Raw genomic sequence first — 17,397 nt, 5'->3', positions numbered from 1 at the left:
ACTACAGGCATTTAAATTCAGAATTTGTTTTCTATAAAAGCTGTAGTCCTCTGTTTACTTGAGGTGTGAAATTAAGACCACAAGGTATTCGTTGTTGGACTGATCTAGTTTCCATTGTAAGAAAGTACTTGTCGTTAGCTGTATATGATGGTTGCTATAGGCCAATTTGCACTAGAAATGTTGAGGAACTGGTGATTATTATGCACATTTTCTATCTAGCTCTGTCTAATAGAGAAATTAAATGTATATTATGAAGTTGCCAATCATCAGAGGCACCAAGTACCTTGTATGTATGCATGTGTGTGTGTGTGTGTGTGTATATATATATGTTTCAGTCATGGAATAGGTTTACTTTCTCTAACATCAGTGCAAAAAAAAAAATCTGGTACAGCTAGGCTTCCTCTGGTGTGTTTATAAAAAAAGCATCTCAAAAATGTCTATGGTGTAATAGTTGGAAGTCTAAATCTAAAATAAAATATTCAGGAGTGTCTCTAAATCAAGTTTTCTTGCATAGTCTCCCCTACCCAAAATAGTCAAGCAAGTGGATGTTTTGAGGGGCTATCTAAGAGCAAAGGAATTTGCATTGTAATTCAAAATCTTCAAAGGACTGGAGGGATTCCAGGTAAGGGAGGGAAGAGAAACTATATTTAAAAAGATACTGTCTCAATAACTACCAAGAAGACTTCTACACTAGATTGAGAAATAATTGCAGCATATCTGTTTCTGTCTGTATTCACATTCACTCAATCATAAAACAAACATATGAAGCACGAATGGTGAGGATCTACCTCACCAGGGATGAATCCAAGCACTTTGATATTCCTGACAGCTCCAACTCTGAATCTGGTAGCTCCGACTCTGAAGAGTTGGAGCAGTTACATCAGATGCTGGGAGAAGGAACCTCCCTAGGGAGCCAAGATGCCGGGAGGGATTCCTCCAAAGACCTTGACTAACAGATGGGCCAGGCTAAGTCACTACCCCTTCCTCCACTGTGAGAACTCAAGTTTCTGTTGAGGAGGAGGAAGAGGGGCATGGCTTGAGAGACACTAGAGCACGTCTCAAAGCCAAATGGGAAAAGTTAGGGGCAGGGCTCAGACGCTCTGCCAGGACAGCCAGTCTTGGAAGCCATCGTAGGAGGGGGAGGCACCCTAAGGGAGGGGCATCACTGCAAAGCAAGTCTGGCCATGAGAAATTCACACCCAAACTATAGGCAACTCTCTTAGAGATCGCAGATTAGTGGTTTAGAAGCCTAAGGCAGTCTGAGAGTGTTCCTAGCATCTGCATTTGTAAAGAGGCCAGTTCCTAGCAAAATAAAGTAGTGACATACTGAAGCTTGTCTCCATGTGGTGTTGATTGCGAAGGGGGAAGGATGATCCAAATCTAACACTACTCTTTTTACCACCCAGCTAGTCACTTACTCATGCTATAATCTTGAGTCTGTGTCACAAGTAGGTGGGCATACAGGCCTGAAGAGCTCTCCACAATATACCGATTGAAAACTGGGGGTGACCAGAAGGGGAAAAGAGAAACAGTTCAGAGAATGGACATCTGTTTCATAGTGTCTATTCAGTACAAGTCTGTCCAGACATGTTCATCTAAAGATGGAAGTGTTATTTCAAGCATGTGTGGGGAATATCCCAAAGGATTCTGGTAGCCACATAATGAGATTGTGCCCTAAGAGATTTTAAATGAAGCAGACCCCGCCTCAGATTAAAATGCAACACTGATCATAACACAGTGGCTGGGTTCGCATGTCCCTTACAGTAGCTTATAAACCACCATGGTTTATCGTGTCATCTGCGAGTGGTTTTCCCCAACCACAGTGGCTTATTTAGCCAAAATAAGCCACCCTGATAAGCCATGGTTTGCAGTGAGGTTTATTTAAACCATCCTGGCTTACCATGTTGTCTGGTGCTCCACAGTGGCTTAAAGAGTGGTTTAAAGATTACCTACAGAGTCGCTTGGCAAGAGCAGCCAAAACCGCTGCCACCACTCTGCTCCAGCCAGAAGGTCTCTGTTTCTGAGATCTGCCTAGCAACAGATTGCATTTAGTGGCTTCAACACAGTATTAAGTAAGCCCAGTTCCAAGCAAGAAAAAGAAGCCAAACAGGCCGCATTGCATGCCATAAACAACTTCCTTTTATTTTTATGTTGTTATTTTGCTGGTGGCTGGTGTGTGTTTGAGGGAAGGAGGCTAGGACATTTGGGGCTGTGGGATAGGGAGTGGGGGATGGGAAGGGAAGGGAAGGTGAAGAGGGGGAAAACGAAGGGAATGAAAGGGTAGCAAGTAGTTGGTTTCTCGTCACCTTTCTGTGAAAAAGGAAAGTCGCACAGTTATCCAGGACAGCACTTGGTGGCTCCCCATTCGGAGACCCCACATATAAAATTTCACCCCATTCCAGCAATTCAAGGAGTTAGAACCCCCCCTTTGGGGGGAGGGGATAAGGGTATGGCTTTGAATACTGGCTGGGAAGAGGGCGGTGGCAGTGGGAGGAAGGAGCAGGAGCGGGAAGGAATGCCCTGAGAATTGGGGCAGCACTGGTTGGGGGGCAGGGGGAGCGGAAAAACAGCTAACAATCGGCAGTGCGGTGACAATGGACGGGATCTGGCAGGGACAGGAGACAGAAGAATACGGTCCTAGCACGAGACAGGCCAGTTGGAGAGATGCAAGTGATGTAGCGGCGGCACAGGAGATGCTGAGATTTGGTTTCGAATGCAAAGGAAGCTGAGATACCATCCTGGCCGAGCGGGAGGACTGCAGAGGGAGGAGGGGCGAGGGTAGGGAAAACAAGCTAAGCACAGTAGCTTATTTGTCCAATCGTGTGGAGCATACAGTAGCTTATAAGCTATAGTAGTTTGTAAGCTACTGTGAGTAGGGATGGCCAGAATCCCCTGCGCCCGCCCCGCACTTTGCCCACCGAACCCCTTCTTCTTACCAGACCTGGTAAGCAGTGCAGGGCAAGCCAATGGGGCTGTTGGGGCAGGGGTCTCAGCAGCGGTGCCGTGTGTCCGCTTGTTTGGCAGCTGACCTGGTCTCCATGCAAGCCACATTTTAGCGCAAGATGGTGACTATATTTTTCGTGGATCTACTGCAGCAAACAACAGCGGCCGTGAAGTAGTGATGTTAGAGAAGTCCACCGTGGATTCAAATGAGGTGATGTTAGTGATGTTAGAGGAATCCGCGGCAGAACGGCACTTGGCTGCTTCCTTAACCAGAGCCATTCTCCTCCACACCGATAGCCATTTTTAACAAAAAAAAAATGGCGATCAGCAGGATGTGCCCATAGACTTATATGCAAAATAGAGCAGTGAATCTTGCATATAAGTCTATGTGTCCGGAACGGACTGTGGGGAATCCGTACATCCCTACCATGAAGCGTCACTTCATCCATATTAGAGGTCTCTAATATGGCTGCAATGACCCTTTATGACCCTTTATGGACACCGTTGTACGCAACAGTAGATATACGAAAAAGATCTATGAAAAATCTTGCGCTAAAATAGGGCTTGCACAGAGACCGGGCGTCCATCGTAAGCCTCTCATGTGATGCAGGCGGAGAGGGTGAGGGTTAGCTGAGCCGGGTTCAGGGGCATGGATGGGGCAGGATTTGGTGGGTTCCCAGACCCAGTCAGACACCTGCACCATCCCTAACTCAGTAGCTTAAAAACCACCATGGCGTAAAGTGATGTGCGAACCCAGCCAGTATGAACTGCCTGAAGAAAAACCTGTCTGTCCGCAGCATCTAGGGATGTACGAAAGTCACTTACCTTTTCGCAGTTTGATTTGCGGTGGGGGGGGAGGCGCTCCTTCCCTCCCCCCGGAATCCTTGACAGGGGGGAGGCGATCGGGTCCTCCCCCCCAGAATCCTGCCTGTCCGGCTCCGCTCCGCGGCGGCTCCACGGAGCAGCCGGCCAGGGCTGTCCGCAGCCGGAGTTCCGGTTGTGGACTGGCTGGTGTGGCTGCAAATGGCGGCCACTGTAGCGGCCGCCATTTGCGTCCAGCCAGGCTGCCGTGATAGGCTACGTAAGTATTTACGTAGCCTATCACGGCAGGCAAAAAAAAAAAAAAACAGCGTACGCAAATGGCGGCAGCTACAGCGGCCGCCAATTGTGTTTACTATTTTTCGCAGTTTTAGCCTACGTAAATATTTACGTAGGCTATTACGGCGAAAAAAAGGGGAACGCAAATAGCGTAGTGGGCGCTATTTGTGTTCCTTTTTTTTGCCGTTAATAGCTTCCATAAATATTTACGTAGGCTAAAACGGCGGGGGGGAGGAACGCAAATAGCGCCCACTAAGCTATTTGCGTTCCCCCTTTTTTTTTTGCCATAATAGCCTACGTAAATATTTACGTAGGCTAAAACCGCGAAAAATAGGGAACGCAAATGGCGGCCGCCATAGCCGCCGCCATTTGCGTACGCCATTTGTTGTTGTTTTGCTTGGCTTGCCGTGATAGGCTACGTAAATACTCACATAGCCTATCACGGCAAAGACCAGGATGCAAATGGCGGCCGTGGCAGCCGGTCGAAAGACCAGCCGCCGGAGCCGCTGCCGTCATCCGGAACATCCACCCCAGGTAAGCTTCGTCCCAGGGGTAATCTGGGGGGGGGGGCAGGCCGATCCGCCACGGATTTCGGGAGGCCGAATGCCAGTGCATTTGGCCTCACTGAAATCCGTGGCAGAATTCTCCGCCATCCCTAGCAGCATCATGATGTAATTATTTGACTTGCTTGCCTCCTAGCTCCTGTCAGAGTTATTTTGTATGTAGAAATTTTGCATATGTGGTGAATGGATGTCCAGCAGCCTAATGGATGTTAAATTATGTGGTAAATGTATGACCCACAGCCTACTGGATATTCAGTGATTTCAACACCAGTTGCCTCATAGTATTGTAAAATGAACAATAAGAATGTTTGTGCATGTGTTAGAAAATATTTAGTGCTGTTTGTGCTATCTAAATAGAGAGTCATGCTTATTTACTCTCTCGAAAAATTCTCTATATGGCATTCTGTATGAATTTCTAAATTCTGGAAAGCTATGCTTTTCCCCTTGAGGTGTGACACAGACTAGGAACTGTAGTTATCTAATCTCATTTACATGATGGATTTGTTTATGTTCTGTTCCTCATGATTACTACTCAGAAGGATCTTCAGAGCATTTTTTCCACATTTGAAAAAAAATATCCTGATTGTTTATGCACGTAGCTTCTTCGACAAGGTGTCTGTATCCAAATGCAGACAAATTGCCTGGATGCCTTTTTTCAGATGAGTATTGAATTAAATAAATCTGATTCTAAGTTGTCTGTCTTTGTCTATAACAACACAAGACAAGTCAAACCATATTTTGGCATTATGTCTGAACCAGTACAAAATCAACGCAATTCAGCTCATCTCAAAATTACCATCATTATGATATTTTATTTCCCTTTAATATAATTATCAGTTTCTGTTTTATTTCTGGTGGACAGCTAGACAAATAGCAAAGATCCATACAATGATATACCTAGGACTTCAGCCTGTGGCATTGCATTGTTTTTATGATCTACTGCAGTCTACTTAGAGTGCCTTAACCCAGTCTGTTTTTATAAACTTTGAAACTTGTGTTTCCCCCACCCTCCACTTTTTAAAACAGGCTCATTTCTGCTACCCTCTGAATGCAACAGAAGTGTTGAATAAACCTTCCCTTTTTTTTATATTCCCTCATGGAATTTTATTTTATTTTGAAATAAAGTTAAAAATAAAGGCAACAAAAAAGAACATACACAACAATACAAAAATATCACTAAAGAACTAAAGAAACTCACTTATTACAGTTCCTAGTATATCATGGATATGCTGGAGTAAAGCAGCCTAGATTGGACATATAAGTTATATAGCATATATAAGGCATCTGTATTTGGAATTTGATCAGAAGTTGGAATGGCTTCCACAAAGGAGATTAGGAGATAAATGAAAAACATGGTACTATTAGGATCTTGCTTCCTGCACTTGCTAAGTAAGTTTTTATACATAACCATAGTCTCCCAGATTTTACCAACCCACTGCTGTTTAGCTGGTTGACTTCCAATTACATGCTATAGATGACTTTACCACTGTTTACAATTTTTTAGAAAGTCTTCATGCAGGAACTACGTTCAAAAAGATGAAGACACATAACTTTGGGAGTTACTAGTGGTTTCATGTGAAGAAATTCCTGACAGTAACCAGCAACCTCTCCCTCTTTTAATCATTAAGCTTCTGAACACTACTGAACCAAATTGGAGCTAATAGACTAGTCCCGTCTTGGTTTATGTGGTTCTGGGTAAACAATATTTTAAAAGTACTGCTCAGTTTTGGAGGAAAAAGTATTTCTTGTAATCCTTCATTTACGCAGTACTACTTCTTTGGATTTCATCCTTTCCTTCTTAATGATAGATATATTTAACATTAAGCATTACCAGCATGTGGAGAACACTTGCATTCCAATGAGAAACAAACAACCATGCTTTATTTTAGCATTCACAGAGATGGATCCAGGTTTAGGTGTGTGCAGCTGGGCTGGCCGAAGCGGACTCCTCTGTCCCTTCCTCCCCATGTCAGCCCCTTCAGCCCACTGAACATGCTACACAGCGGGTTGGGGGACCCTGTTGAAAGGGGTAAACCATGGTGTGTAGGAAGAGGGGGGATCCCTGAAAATCAGGCAGATGACCCTCTGTGAGCCAAGTCTTTCTGTCCATGGAAGGCAGTTCCTGGATCCAACACATACAGTTTTTCCATTCTGCTCTGCAGTCTGGAAAACCTGCTGAAATAGAGAGATTGTATTTTATTTTTTTACTTCCTTGAGCAATTCGATATTTTGTTGGGCCTTTGTACACAAGTTTGGAGGCTTGCTGACCAGTAAGCCAAGCAACAACAACATGCTCACAGTTGGAGAATACATGCAATTGTTCTTTTTCATTGCAATGGCTATTTCTATGAGCAAGACCTAGCCCCAATCTACACAGCCGATTTAGTGCGCAGCAAGAGCACATCGGGGTCATTCGCGACTGTTGCCGATCTGTTGCAACCCCACAGCTTCCCTTTGGAAAAGGCGCATTTTTGTAAAGTGCATGTTGTTGTTCAGTCGTTCAGTCGTGTCCGACTCTTTGTGACCCCATGGACCATAGCACACCAGGCCTTCCTGTCCTGCGCTCTCTCCCGTAGTGTGCTCAAGTTCATGAAAAGTGCATCTTTTCCCCTTAAATCTGGCTCCTGCGCGGTTCCGCTGCAGTGTGCCCAATCTCCCCACATTAAATCCTGGGTGTGCCTCTGTGACCTGGCTGTGACCTGGCAGTGATGTGGCCAAGGGGTGGGGTTGCTCCTTCCTCTCCCATTCCTTCTTTTTCCCCATTCGCAGTAGGGCGCTTTTGGACACAAGCTTTCTTTCCCAGTTAGCACTACTTTGCGCTGTTTCATCCTTTCACTATATTACAGTAGTGCGGCTTTCCTATTCACAAATATGTAGCCTAGTGCAGTAGCCACTTTACCCATTCACAGTAGACATCCTGTTTTTCCCATTCACAATAGCGCAGTTTCAGGCATTCACAATACCGCAGTAGCTGCTTTACCTAGGGGTGTCAGAGACACCAACAATGGAACCAAATGAGTTTGGATTTTTTTTTTAATCCAACCTGTGGATTCTGCAGTGACCTGGCTTTCCCCCATCAGGTGGACTCTGTGGACTTGCAGACCATTTTTTGAACCTTTGGGAATTGTGCACAAATTTCTTCATAGAAAAATGCGCAAACATAAAAACACCCAGCCAAAAAATGCATTTCCCCCATATGCTAAAGTGTGGAAATATGCACCCTGGGAGAATTCGCACATTTGGAGAGATTCCACATTTACGCATGTGTGAATTTGTGCAAATTTGCATTTGTACACATTCAGAAACTAAAAGAAATCTGATTTCGGCAATGCATGGATGATGGAACGAAAAATGCTTGGCAATCCGCAAAACATAGAGGGATCCATACATCCATAATTTTATCCATTCAACATATGTTTGAATGTTTCTCCCATTCATAATAGCACAGTAGCGCTATTTCAAGCATTCACAATAGTGCAGTAGCTGCTTCACTCATTCAGATTATGTAGCCTGTTTTTCCCATTCACAATAGTATCTTTTAATCTTTCACAGATTATGGATGAGAGGAGGGAGATGTGAATTAAGTAAACTTCTTAATTCAGCGCTTCCCTGAGGAAGGGAGCATGGACCGAGACAGAAAACAAGCCTCTCTCATTCACTGAGCAGCACTTATGGGGTTGATGACATTCAGTTCTACTCCACCCATCCAACCCCAAAATGTGGAGGTTTTAAGTGCTGTGTGACCCGTGAGAGTGGCTTTTTAGCTAGTGTGCACTCCTCTTTTTTTGCTTCATGTGCCCTTGACGGACCAAAGCAATTTCATGAAAATCCAAATATAACTAGAAAGCGCTTCTCATTCCATTTCCATATAGATTGGGCCCTCGAGAAAGCACCACATTTTCATCAGGTAGCTTTAATTTACATCACAGACTTTCAATGGAAATGAAGGTTCTATAAATAAAATTTATATTTTCCTCCTATATCACTATATATTTTGATAGTTCAAATATGTGCAGGCTCTCAGAATGATCATCCTAATGCTTATTTATCAAAACTTTTGTGTACAATATGTTGTAAATGACTACAAATTAATACCATTTTGATCTGTTATAATGTCCATTGAGCAAGATCTTTGCCAAATGTTCACTCGATGCACAAGGTATGCTCTTCAGTGTGAAAAACCTAGTATGTAAAATTCCCACTTTTTTCTTGGCAGAGAGGGGAGAGGAGAGGCCAGGATATGCAAAACCTTATAGTCCATCCAGCCACCACCACACCAGAGCAACTCCTCTAAATGGGCTTAGAGGCCCATCCAGAGGAAAAAGTTAAAAAAAAAGGAGTATAGAGAGGCAAAAATTGCCTCCATCAGTCCTTCCGCTCTGCTGCCAGCAACCCCTGGCATGGGATACTTGAAGCCTCTGAGACTGAAGGCTTCCTTCCAATGGGCAGAAACCCCAAAGGGTTGCACCTGAAGGGCCAAACCAAATGTGATGGGGAGGCAATGGGTATTTTATCCACCTGTCTGCCCTGTTCACTTATAAAGTGCGGACAGGAGAGTTTATTCTTACATAAAAGGGGGGGATATGGCGGAGGCAAGTGAAATGTGCCCCTTCTCCACTTTATATATCTGTACTCCATTGCTTTAATTTTTTGTCCAGACTGGCTCACTATTGGAACTGAACTGGGAGAAAAGTGCTTAAAGCAGCCTTCCCCAACCTGGTGCTCTCCAGATGTTTCTGTCTACAACTCCCTGGGTTTCTCGCCATTGTCCATGCTGGCTGGGGCTAATGGGAGTTGAAGTCCAAAACATCTGGAGGGCATCACGTTTGGAAAGGCTGGCTTAAAGCAATGGAGCTCAGGAAGATCAGGTAGGAGAAATGGCAGGTTTCACTCCTCTGTGTCCCTTTGCATGTCAAGAACTCTCACCCAAACCCACTTTATATGTGAATGGAGCAGACATGTGGACAGCTTGCCCCATCATACCGTGTTTGGCCCTAATACAGACATAAACCTAAAATAGTGAAAGACTAGTTCAGACTTTGAGAGGGCCTGTTTAAGACCTATTTTATATAACTTACCTAAAGAGGAATGATGAGACCCAGAATTTATACACAACTGGCCTAGCATCATTGTTTTTTCTTCCTTTGTGTCCATGGAGGAGATTGACCTCTGGATAGGCAACAAAAACCCAATAGACCTTAGTTCTCAAAGAAAGGTTCAGGCATTGAACCATTTCGTAACATCCCCAAACCTGATTAACAAGAAGTTTTCTGACACATAAATATACATCATATGGGTCACATGGATGAGAGTGATTCTCAAAGCACTCAAGTTACCCAAGTGTTTGAAAAACAAATATCAACCATGGCAAACATCAGCATAGTTACCCCATCCAATTGAACAGCCCTGAAAAAATGTGGTTTTTTTTCTCTCTTAAAAGAACTTGTGTATTGAACTCTGTCTCTTTAGTGCCAAGACGGAGTGCTTATGTACCCTGTTTTAAATGGGAAAGTATAGCAAATCAGTTATCTTGCTGCAACATGGCAGTTCCTCCATACAATCAAGGCTATTTCCCTGTCCCCCTTCTATGTTTGGGGACAGGAAGGATACTGTGATATGATGAGTCCCAACATCATCACCATTGCTAAAAACATTTTTAACCATATTATGGACAAATCCATACCGATCTCGCTAATTGCATGGTGTCACCAGCACGCTTAGTGTCTCTGTTCTGCCTTGATGGATCCACAGGCTCCGGCTTATTTCCTTCAAAGGAGTTTTCCTTCAAGGAAAATGATTTGAATATTCCACTCCCCATTATAGATAGATTGTTTTGATGTTTATCTAAAACACCACCCTGACTGCCGTTACTAGCATATTCAAATAAATTGCATAAACTGCCATGTCAAACAAACAGAACCCTGATTTGATTAAATATATCAGAAGGTTAAAAGTTTCACTTGTTTGGATTTTCATTGTTATTTCTAATAATTATTAAAATTGATTTGTTTTTGTTTAGATAAAACTGTAAGCATTTTGTAGACCTGAAACAAAGTTGGCATAATTTATCAATGCTGACATATGGATAAAATGACTGGTTTTGCCTTCTCCTTTCATCTCCACCTTTGTGGTGTTGACTTGAAGAATTAAAAGTGTTCTGTATGCAAACAGAGTGACTATGTTCCATTGGTTGCAGGCTCGTCGCGAGGGCCCAGCCCCTTAACAATGGGTGCACAGGACACTCTGCCTGTAGCTGCAGCTTTCACTGAAACTGTTAATGCATACTTCAAAGGAGCAGACCCTAATAAGTAAGTATCATACGCTTTGATTTCATATTTTCCCCATGCGGAGGACAACTCAGCATTTGTCTTATAAGATCAATTTCCTTGGGAGGGAAGCACACTGGGGACTGGTGATGTAAACCCAGCAACAAAGCTAGAGAAAATACTAACTTGCAGCTGACAAGTATGTCAATGAATGCATGCTGAGTGGAAAAAGGACGTAGGGAGCTGTCATTTTTCAGAAAGGAATCCAGCATGATAAAGAATAATCCACCTAGTTTCATGGGCAGCTCATATTCTTTCCAATTTTACCCATTCGCTGTCTGAATTCTTTCTATAGAACAAGAATTCCCTTCAGGGCTATTTTCAGAGGATTGGATCCAGACCTGCTTTTCCATAAACAGATGGACTTCAGCATTTCACAAAAGGGACTCAGATCCAGTAGAGGTTTCCCATGAGTGGAAGGAAAAAAGGCCATGTTTACTTACTTCTGCCCGCCCCCCCCCCCCGGCGCCATCTGCCATCAAGGGCATAGGGGGCTAAAGGGTGAATGAGCAAGAAATCTCCTTCCCCTCCCTTCCGCCCATGGGAGCATCCATTTAGTGGAGTTCCACTCCATGCAACTTTGGATCCAACCCAGAGATTTTTCCTTAGTATTGTTCCAAATTCAGAATCACTGAAATCAGTATGTGAAACATATCCACATGGTCCATAGCATGGCTTCAAGGTGTACGTCGCATAACAAGTGTATATATATATTCCCCTTCAGGACTTATAGAAGTCCTGTTCTTGGTAACAATAAGTAAATGTGATTAAAAGGAACATAATGATATGAAGGGCATACCCTGATGCACTTATTTCTTGCACATGAATGCTTTTATTATAAAAACAAAAACGATATTGCTTTGTTAGGCATTTTATAGTGGAGCGCTGTGTAAAGTGAAAATCCTGGACATTATTCAGATTTATATTTATGCCATGTTTAGAATGCTTTCAGGACACATGGATTATTTTTAACATTATCAAAGTCCTCTTTCATGTAATACCACAGTGTATATTAAAGCAGGACACTATTTTCTGTGGTCCCCAAAACGGATATAAAATAATTATATCTGACTATTTGAATGTGCCATCAGAATATACTGTGTGGGAAAAATAAAGTACTTCAGAAGGTTTGTCACTGGTTTTGTTTTTGGTTGTTGTATTCAAATTCTTCGAAAAAACACTGACTCCTTTCTTCCTAATCTCAAGGGAATTATTCCACTAAATTGTTTATCTTTTGGTTCAAAATGGCTACTTTGTTTTAAGAATGTGTATTTAAAGCATGGGGCCTGCACAGGAGGAGTTTATACATTCTGGTGTAATTCTGTTTTTAACAGACTTGCTGCATTACAGCCAACCTCTAGGCACTTACCACTGGGTTTTCTTTCTCCAGATTAAATCCAGTATCACAGGAGCAGATTTCTGCCCAATCAATAGGACTTCCCCTTTCTCTCTTCCCCCACTCCTGCCCCTCCCCACCCTCCAGATCTGCTCCAGTTTTTCCCCCAACCCTGTGGAACAGATTTCAAGGGCAGGGATGCTGCAGCAGAGAGGGAAAATCTGTTCTGCTAGTACTTTTGATTCCTCTGGCAAACAGACACTGTCAGATATAACCCTCCCTTCTCTCCCATCCTTTGAGTTTCTTTTTGATATTTAGCTTTTGAGTAGATTAGGGTGCAATCCTATTCAGAACTCGGAGGTGACCGCCTATCCAAAGCAGGGCAGGAGAAGCATGGAAGGGATCGTTCCCTCCGTGCTTCTCGTGCCCTGCATTTTCAGCTAGACAGCCAACTGTGGCTGTCTAGCCACAGGAGCACAGAGCAGGGAAGGAGGATGTGTCATACAGGCATTCCCACCCTCCCTGCCCCGGAACGCCCCCAGCCACGTCCCTTTTCTGCCACTCCGCACTCCTCTTGCGAGCACAGAGGACAGGGCTCCGCAGAAGTGGGAGGAGGTCAGTTCCCAGAAAACCAGATATCCAATGGCCATCTAGCCGCTGTCTAGCGGCCATAAGATTGCTCCTTCCAATTCTTATTATATTCCATTTCTTTATTTTCCAAATGAGGGGGCTAGCTGATGCTTCCTATTCCTGATGTATTCTAGCCTCAACAAGTATATTCAGGAGACGTAACTGTTAGTGGTACTGCAGCTCATGTATACAAAACTGAAAATGAAATCTGAACTGCCCTGATGCAATCAGATTTCTTTTAACTGCTAAATTAAGTAAGTAACTAAAGCAGGTCCAGAAAAATATATGTAACTGAATTTTTTGTTCTCTTTCCCTTCATCTGCCTTTCTTTTGATTTTGAAGTTGCATAGTCAAGATTACTGGAGAAATGGTGCTGTCATTTCCTGCAGGAATTACTAGACATTTTGCCAATAATCCCGCCCCAGCTGTTCTAACGTTCCGTGTGACAAATTACAACAGGTTAGAACACGTCTTGCCAAATCCCCAACTTCTTTGCTGGTAAATATCATTTTACGTAAACTTTTATGGAATTATAGGGAAAAGTTGCTTTTGTAACTTTTGCACAAGGAACACTGCATGGGACATTTATTTATTTATTTAAAACATTTTTATCCTGCTCTTCTGCCAAAAAAGGTTCCCAGAGCAGTTTACATGAGATCAATAAAAGCAAGGCAAATGTTTTCACATGGTATTAAATGTGATTCATAGCATCATATTTTCTCTATAAAACACTTCTGCGTATGTTGACACATCAACACCTAGTTGAGTACCTGTGGGGTTCTGCTTTGTTCTTGAAGCCGCATCTCAGGATGCTTTTGGCTTTTTTTCATCTTTTCAGTTTGCTGTGTGGTGCTTTTACAGATTATCGGCATGCTCATATATGAGTATGCTTCCAGACATCAACTCTATCCATTCTTATGTTGATGGCTGTCAGTCCAAACATGGGTCAGTATGGAGAGAACAGCAAGAGCCAAACAAAAGCAGCTAGAATAGGCTCTTCTGCTTCCCAGTTTGTGGCTAATGTCTAGATGCACAGTGAAAAGGAGAGACAAAATGCCAGGATGTAAAAAAAATAAAGTTTTATTCCTTGGAGAGCCCAGTGCATTTTGGCCGTGAACCATATACTTCTGGGCCTTCTTCAGGGGCTGTACAAAAAGTGGACAATACAACAGTCTGGTTTACATTTATAAACAAAACATTTTAAAATATCTTATTAAACTTCATATATATACTGCAACTGTGCCTACGTATACTTTAAAAAAAAAAAAAGTAGCCTGCGGAGATCTCACAAAAAACTATGTCTCCAAGATTAAATCCTGAGACTGGTGACATAATTAGCAAACAGCTGTTTATATACACTCTATGGAAGTCTTTTGGCTGCTGAAGTGTTTGGGCTGCTGGCCCTTCTTCACCCATTCCACTGTTACTGTTCAGGATCCAAACAGGCTTCTTTCATTATTCAGTCACCCAGCTATGGTTGCCAGCAGGCAGGCAGCTGTTGAAGGAGAACCCCAAATCAAGCCCTATGTCTCTCAGTGCCCTTGCATTCAATTTTTGACAGAGTAAAGTCACTGCAATTTGACATCATTTCTTACATAATTAACACTTGTTACAGTTATCATACTTCTTACAAATATGTCGATCTGACATTTCCCACACTCTGTAGAACCTCAGCTTTCACTGTAGCACTAGAATGTGGTAAATGTAAGAACACTACATGTAGGCATATTCAGACGAAATATTGACCAGCTGAAAAGTACTGTGATTATGACTTATTGGTTAGAAAATAGCTATTGACTTTTACACATACAAGAGGCAGGTCACGAAATATAAAGATCACATCTCGATGACATTTTGACAGAATTTGTCCTCATGTCTCAGTAGGCGCCTGCTGATCATCAGTCCATTTCATTTCCTGCTCAGAACACTTGTCTTTTGTCTGGCCCTTTCTTTACCTTGCTAGAGCATCGAGACTATGCTCTTTTCATTGCTTCTGTTATCAGCACAAGTGCTACATGGATGCGTTCTAAATAAACTTGTTAATGCATTCTGTAAATCATCATAGCACTATATGACTGTTGCCTATACACATTCCAATTCATACAAAATGCTTTTCTCTTTATACACTATGTATTAGTTTAAGGAAACTATTAGTAAATAGTCTACAAATGAAAGAAGCAGACAAAATAATCTTCCAATGATACTGATTAAGTACTGCCACTGGGTTGTACAGCAACTTCTTCATTCTTGCATATTCTTGTAATTTTAGAATGGAAATATATACAGGCTGTTTCCACGTCTAAAACCTGTAGAAGTCCCCCCACCCATTCTTATAATGCTTTTAATGTCATTATCTATGCAAAACACATACAAAAGAAAAACCAAGAAATGTCTTCACATGAATTGTCTTCACATAAAAGCAAAAACTGTCTTCACGTAAAAAATGTTTCTGAACCTATTGTGGTGAGAGAGAAAAGAAGAAAACAAAAACAAAAAATAAATATACTATCTTGGATCCAAAGTAGCCCCTCTGGAACACCACTCATGAAACATCTTCCTGACCCTGCTCTCATAACCTCCAAGTGTCCCCCTAGAGCAAATCATGAGTTCTTTCTGTGGCTTGTCAGGGGAGAGACAAGCCAGATATCTGGGTTCCGATGCAACACTAAACAAGCCAGGGATGGAGTGAGTTGCTTAGGTGCTGCCACAGTGTGCACTAGCACGCTGCCTCATTCATGACAACCCACATTTTTTTTTAAATGATGTGTGTTATGATGTGTGAACTGGGCCTTTATTTCTTTCAACCAATTCTAACCAGCTTAAGTAAAATTATAATTATCACACAATTTCCAGAGGCATAGCAGCAAAAATAAGTCTTGTGGCACCTTAAAGACAAACAAAATTATTGGCATAAGCATTATTATTACAATCCACAAAAGTTTGTGCCATGAGAGATTTGTTAGCCTTTAAAGTGCCACAAGACAATTTCTTATAATCACACAGTTATAATTCTACAAACCCGACTACACCTAAACACTATCAGAACTAAACCAGAAAAGCCAGCCACAAACAGACTGCATTCATTAAAAAAAAATGCCAGAGAGAAAGATTTTAATTGCTGCCTAAAGGAAAATTAGTTTCTCTGGGCAGGGTAGCACAATGGAAAGGCTGTCCTGTGCCCATCTCTTGGCGCAGACAAATCCTGGAAAACTAACACAAAACACGAAGAACTGTGAGAACTTTTATTGTTGACAAATCAGGTTTCATGGACAAGGTTCTTTGCTATCATGGCAAAAGCAGAGAGGTTGCAATACTCCAGAAATCATATAGCTGATGGCTTTTAGCTATAGGCTCAATATGTAATTCCAAGAACAGACAAATGTTAATAACTATAACTATGCCAGAGATCTATACAATTTGGTTTCCCCGTTTCAATCTGTACAATTCAAAATACAGGGCAAGAGGGTCAGTTGATTCCTGGTGTAAGCTATCCCAGGCAATCAGAAACAAGGGTTCTACAAAAAGACTGAAGTAAATCCACACAGAGAGAGAGATTTAGTCCAACCTTGAAATCTTCATTAGAACCTCTGCGCTACATGGACCAAGGCCTATCAAATCCAAGAGTCAAAACATAGGTTCAAGAGTAAGTCCAGAGTAATCCCATACACAGAATGGTTTCAATGGCCATAGCTTCCACCTTGGTATCTCCACGCTAGGGTCCTGGCATAGAAAAGTCCAAGAGTCAGGATCAGTCCAAGCCAGCTGGCAGCTCTATCAACTATGAAGATACATAGTCCACAGCAAACAAGAATTCAAAGTCTATGAAAAGTATAGCAGTACTTTCCATGGCAGGTTCTTAATGATTCAGAGATCAAACAGACAATTCAGGTTTCAGGGAAAGACACTGCAGGTGAAACAAACTCAGTCCATGTGAGAAGTGTTCCTTACAGCTCAGATGGATGGAAGTCTCAACTATGAAGGGTTACAGGCAGTAGATGATGGAGAATAAAACTTGGACATTAAAGTCAATGTTCCTAGCAAAGGCTCCCAGCTTGGGCATTGACTTTAGGGGTGGGGCTTTTTCACGCACCTCCTAACTATCTAATTGACAGGGGATTTTAGTCCATAAGCAAAACCTATGCCAAACAGGGCATTTCTATTCCACCCACTTGAGTTGACATATCAACCTGTGTGATACCTCTGAAAACCCCTGCACTTTCTGCTAGTTCCTTATGGAATAGAATAAAACTTTATTACGGTCGAAGACCAGCTCAAAAGTTCCTTATGGAGAGGCTATTAGCTATGACAAAGGCCATGTACTCCAGTCTCACTTCAGAAGGCAGGGGCAGTTGGAGCAGTCCAGTCTACCAGTCCCTACCAGTCCCTCCCTTCAGCAAGCAGACTAAGATCTACCTGCTTAAAGAGAAGATGTGCAGCTGGAATTAAGTTTAACATTTTATACAAATATTCAAGATTAAATTTCATGTTACTCTTCTGTGCT

The 17,397-nt window shown here is 42.5% G+C and overlaps 1 protein-coding gene across 2 annotated transcripts in view; it reads left to right on the top strand.

The window, feature by feature from the left end:
* The window catches only part of SGIP1 (SH3GL interacting endocytic adaptor 1), a 196,126-nt gene that overhangs the window by 166,115 nt on the left and 12,614 nt on the right, over window positions 1-17,397 (top strand). For both annotated transcript variants that reach the window (XM_084852291.1, XM_084852292.1), the window contains 2 exons: window positions 10,801-10,912; window positions 13,239-13,394. In XM_084852291.1, coding sequence (XP_084708417.1) covers window positions 10,801-10,912; window positions 13,239-13,394 — 268 coding nt within the window. The remainder of the gene's footprint in view (window positions 1-10,800; window positions 10,913-13,238; window positions 13,395-17,397) is intronic.

The sequence above is a fragment of the Heloderma suspectum genome, chromosome 4, assembly GCF_057233095.1.
Source record: "Heloderma suspectum isolate Gila_16-S chromosome 4, 16-S_ref, whole genome shotgun sequence".
Taxonomy (NCBI): domain Eukaryota; kingdom Metazoa; phylum Chordata; class Lepidosauria; order Squamata; family Helodermatidae; genus Heloderma; species Heloderma suspectum.
The sequence above is the reverse complement of the archived record's forward strand: the minus strand, read 5'-3'. Positions and strand labels throughout refer to the sequence as shown.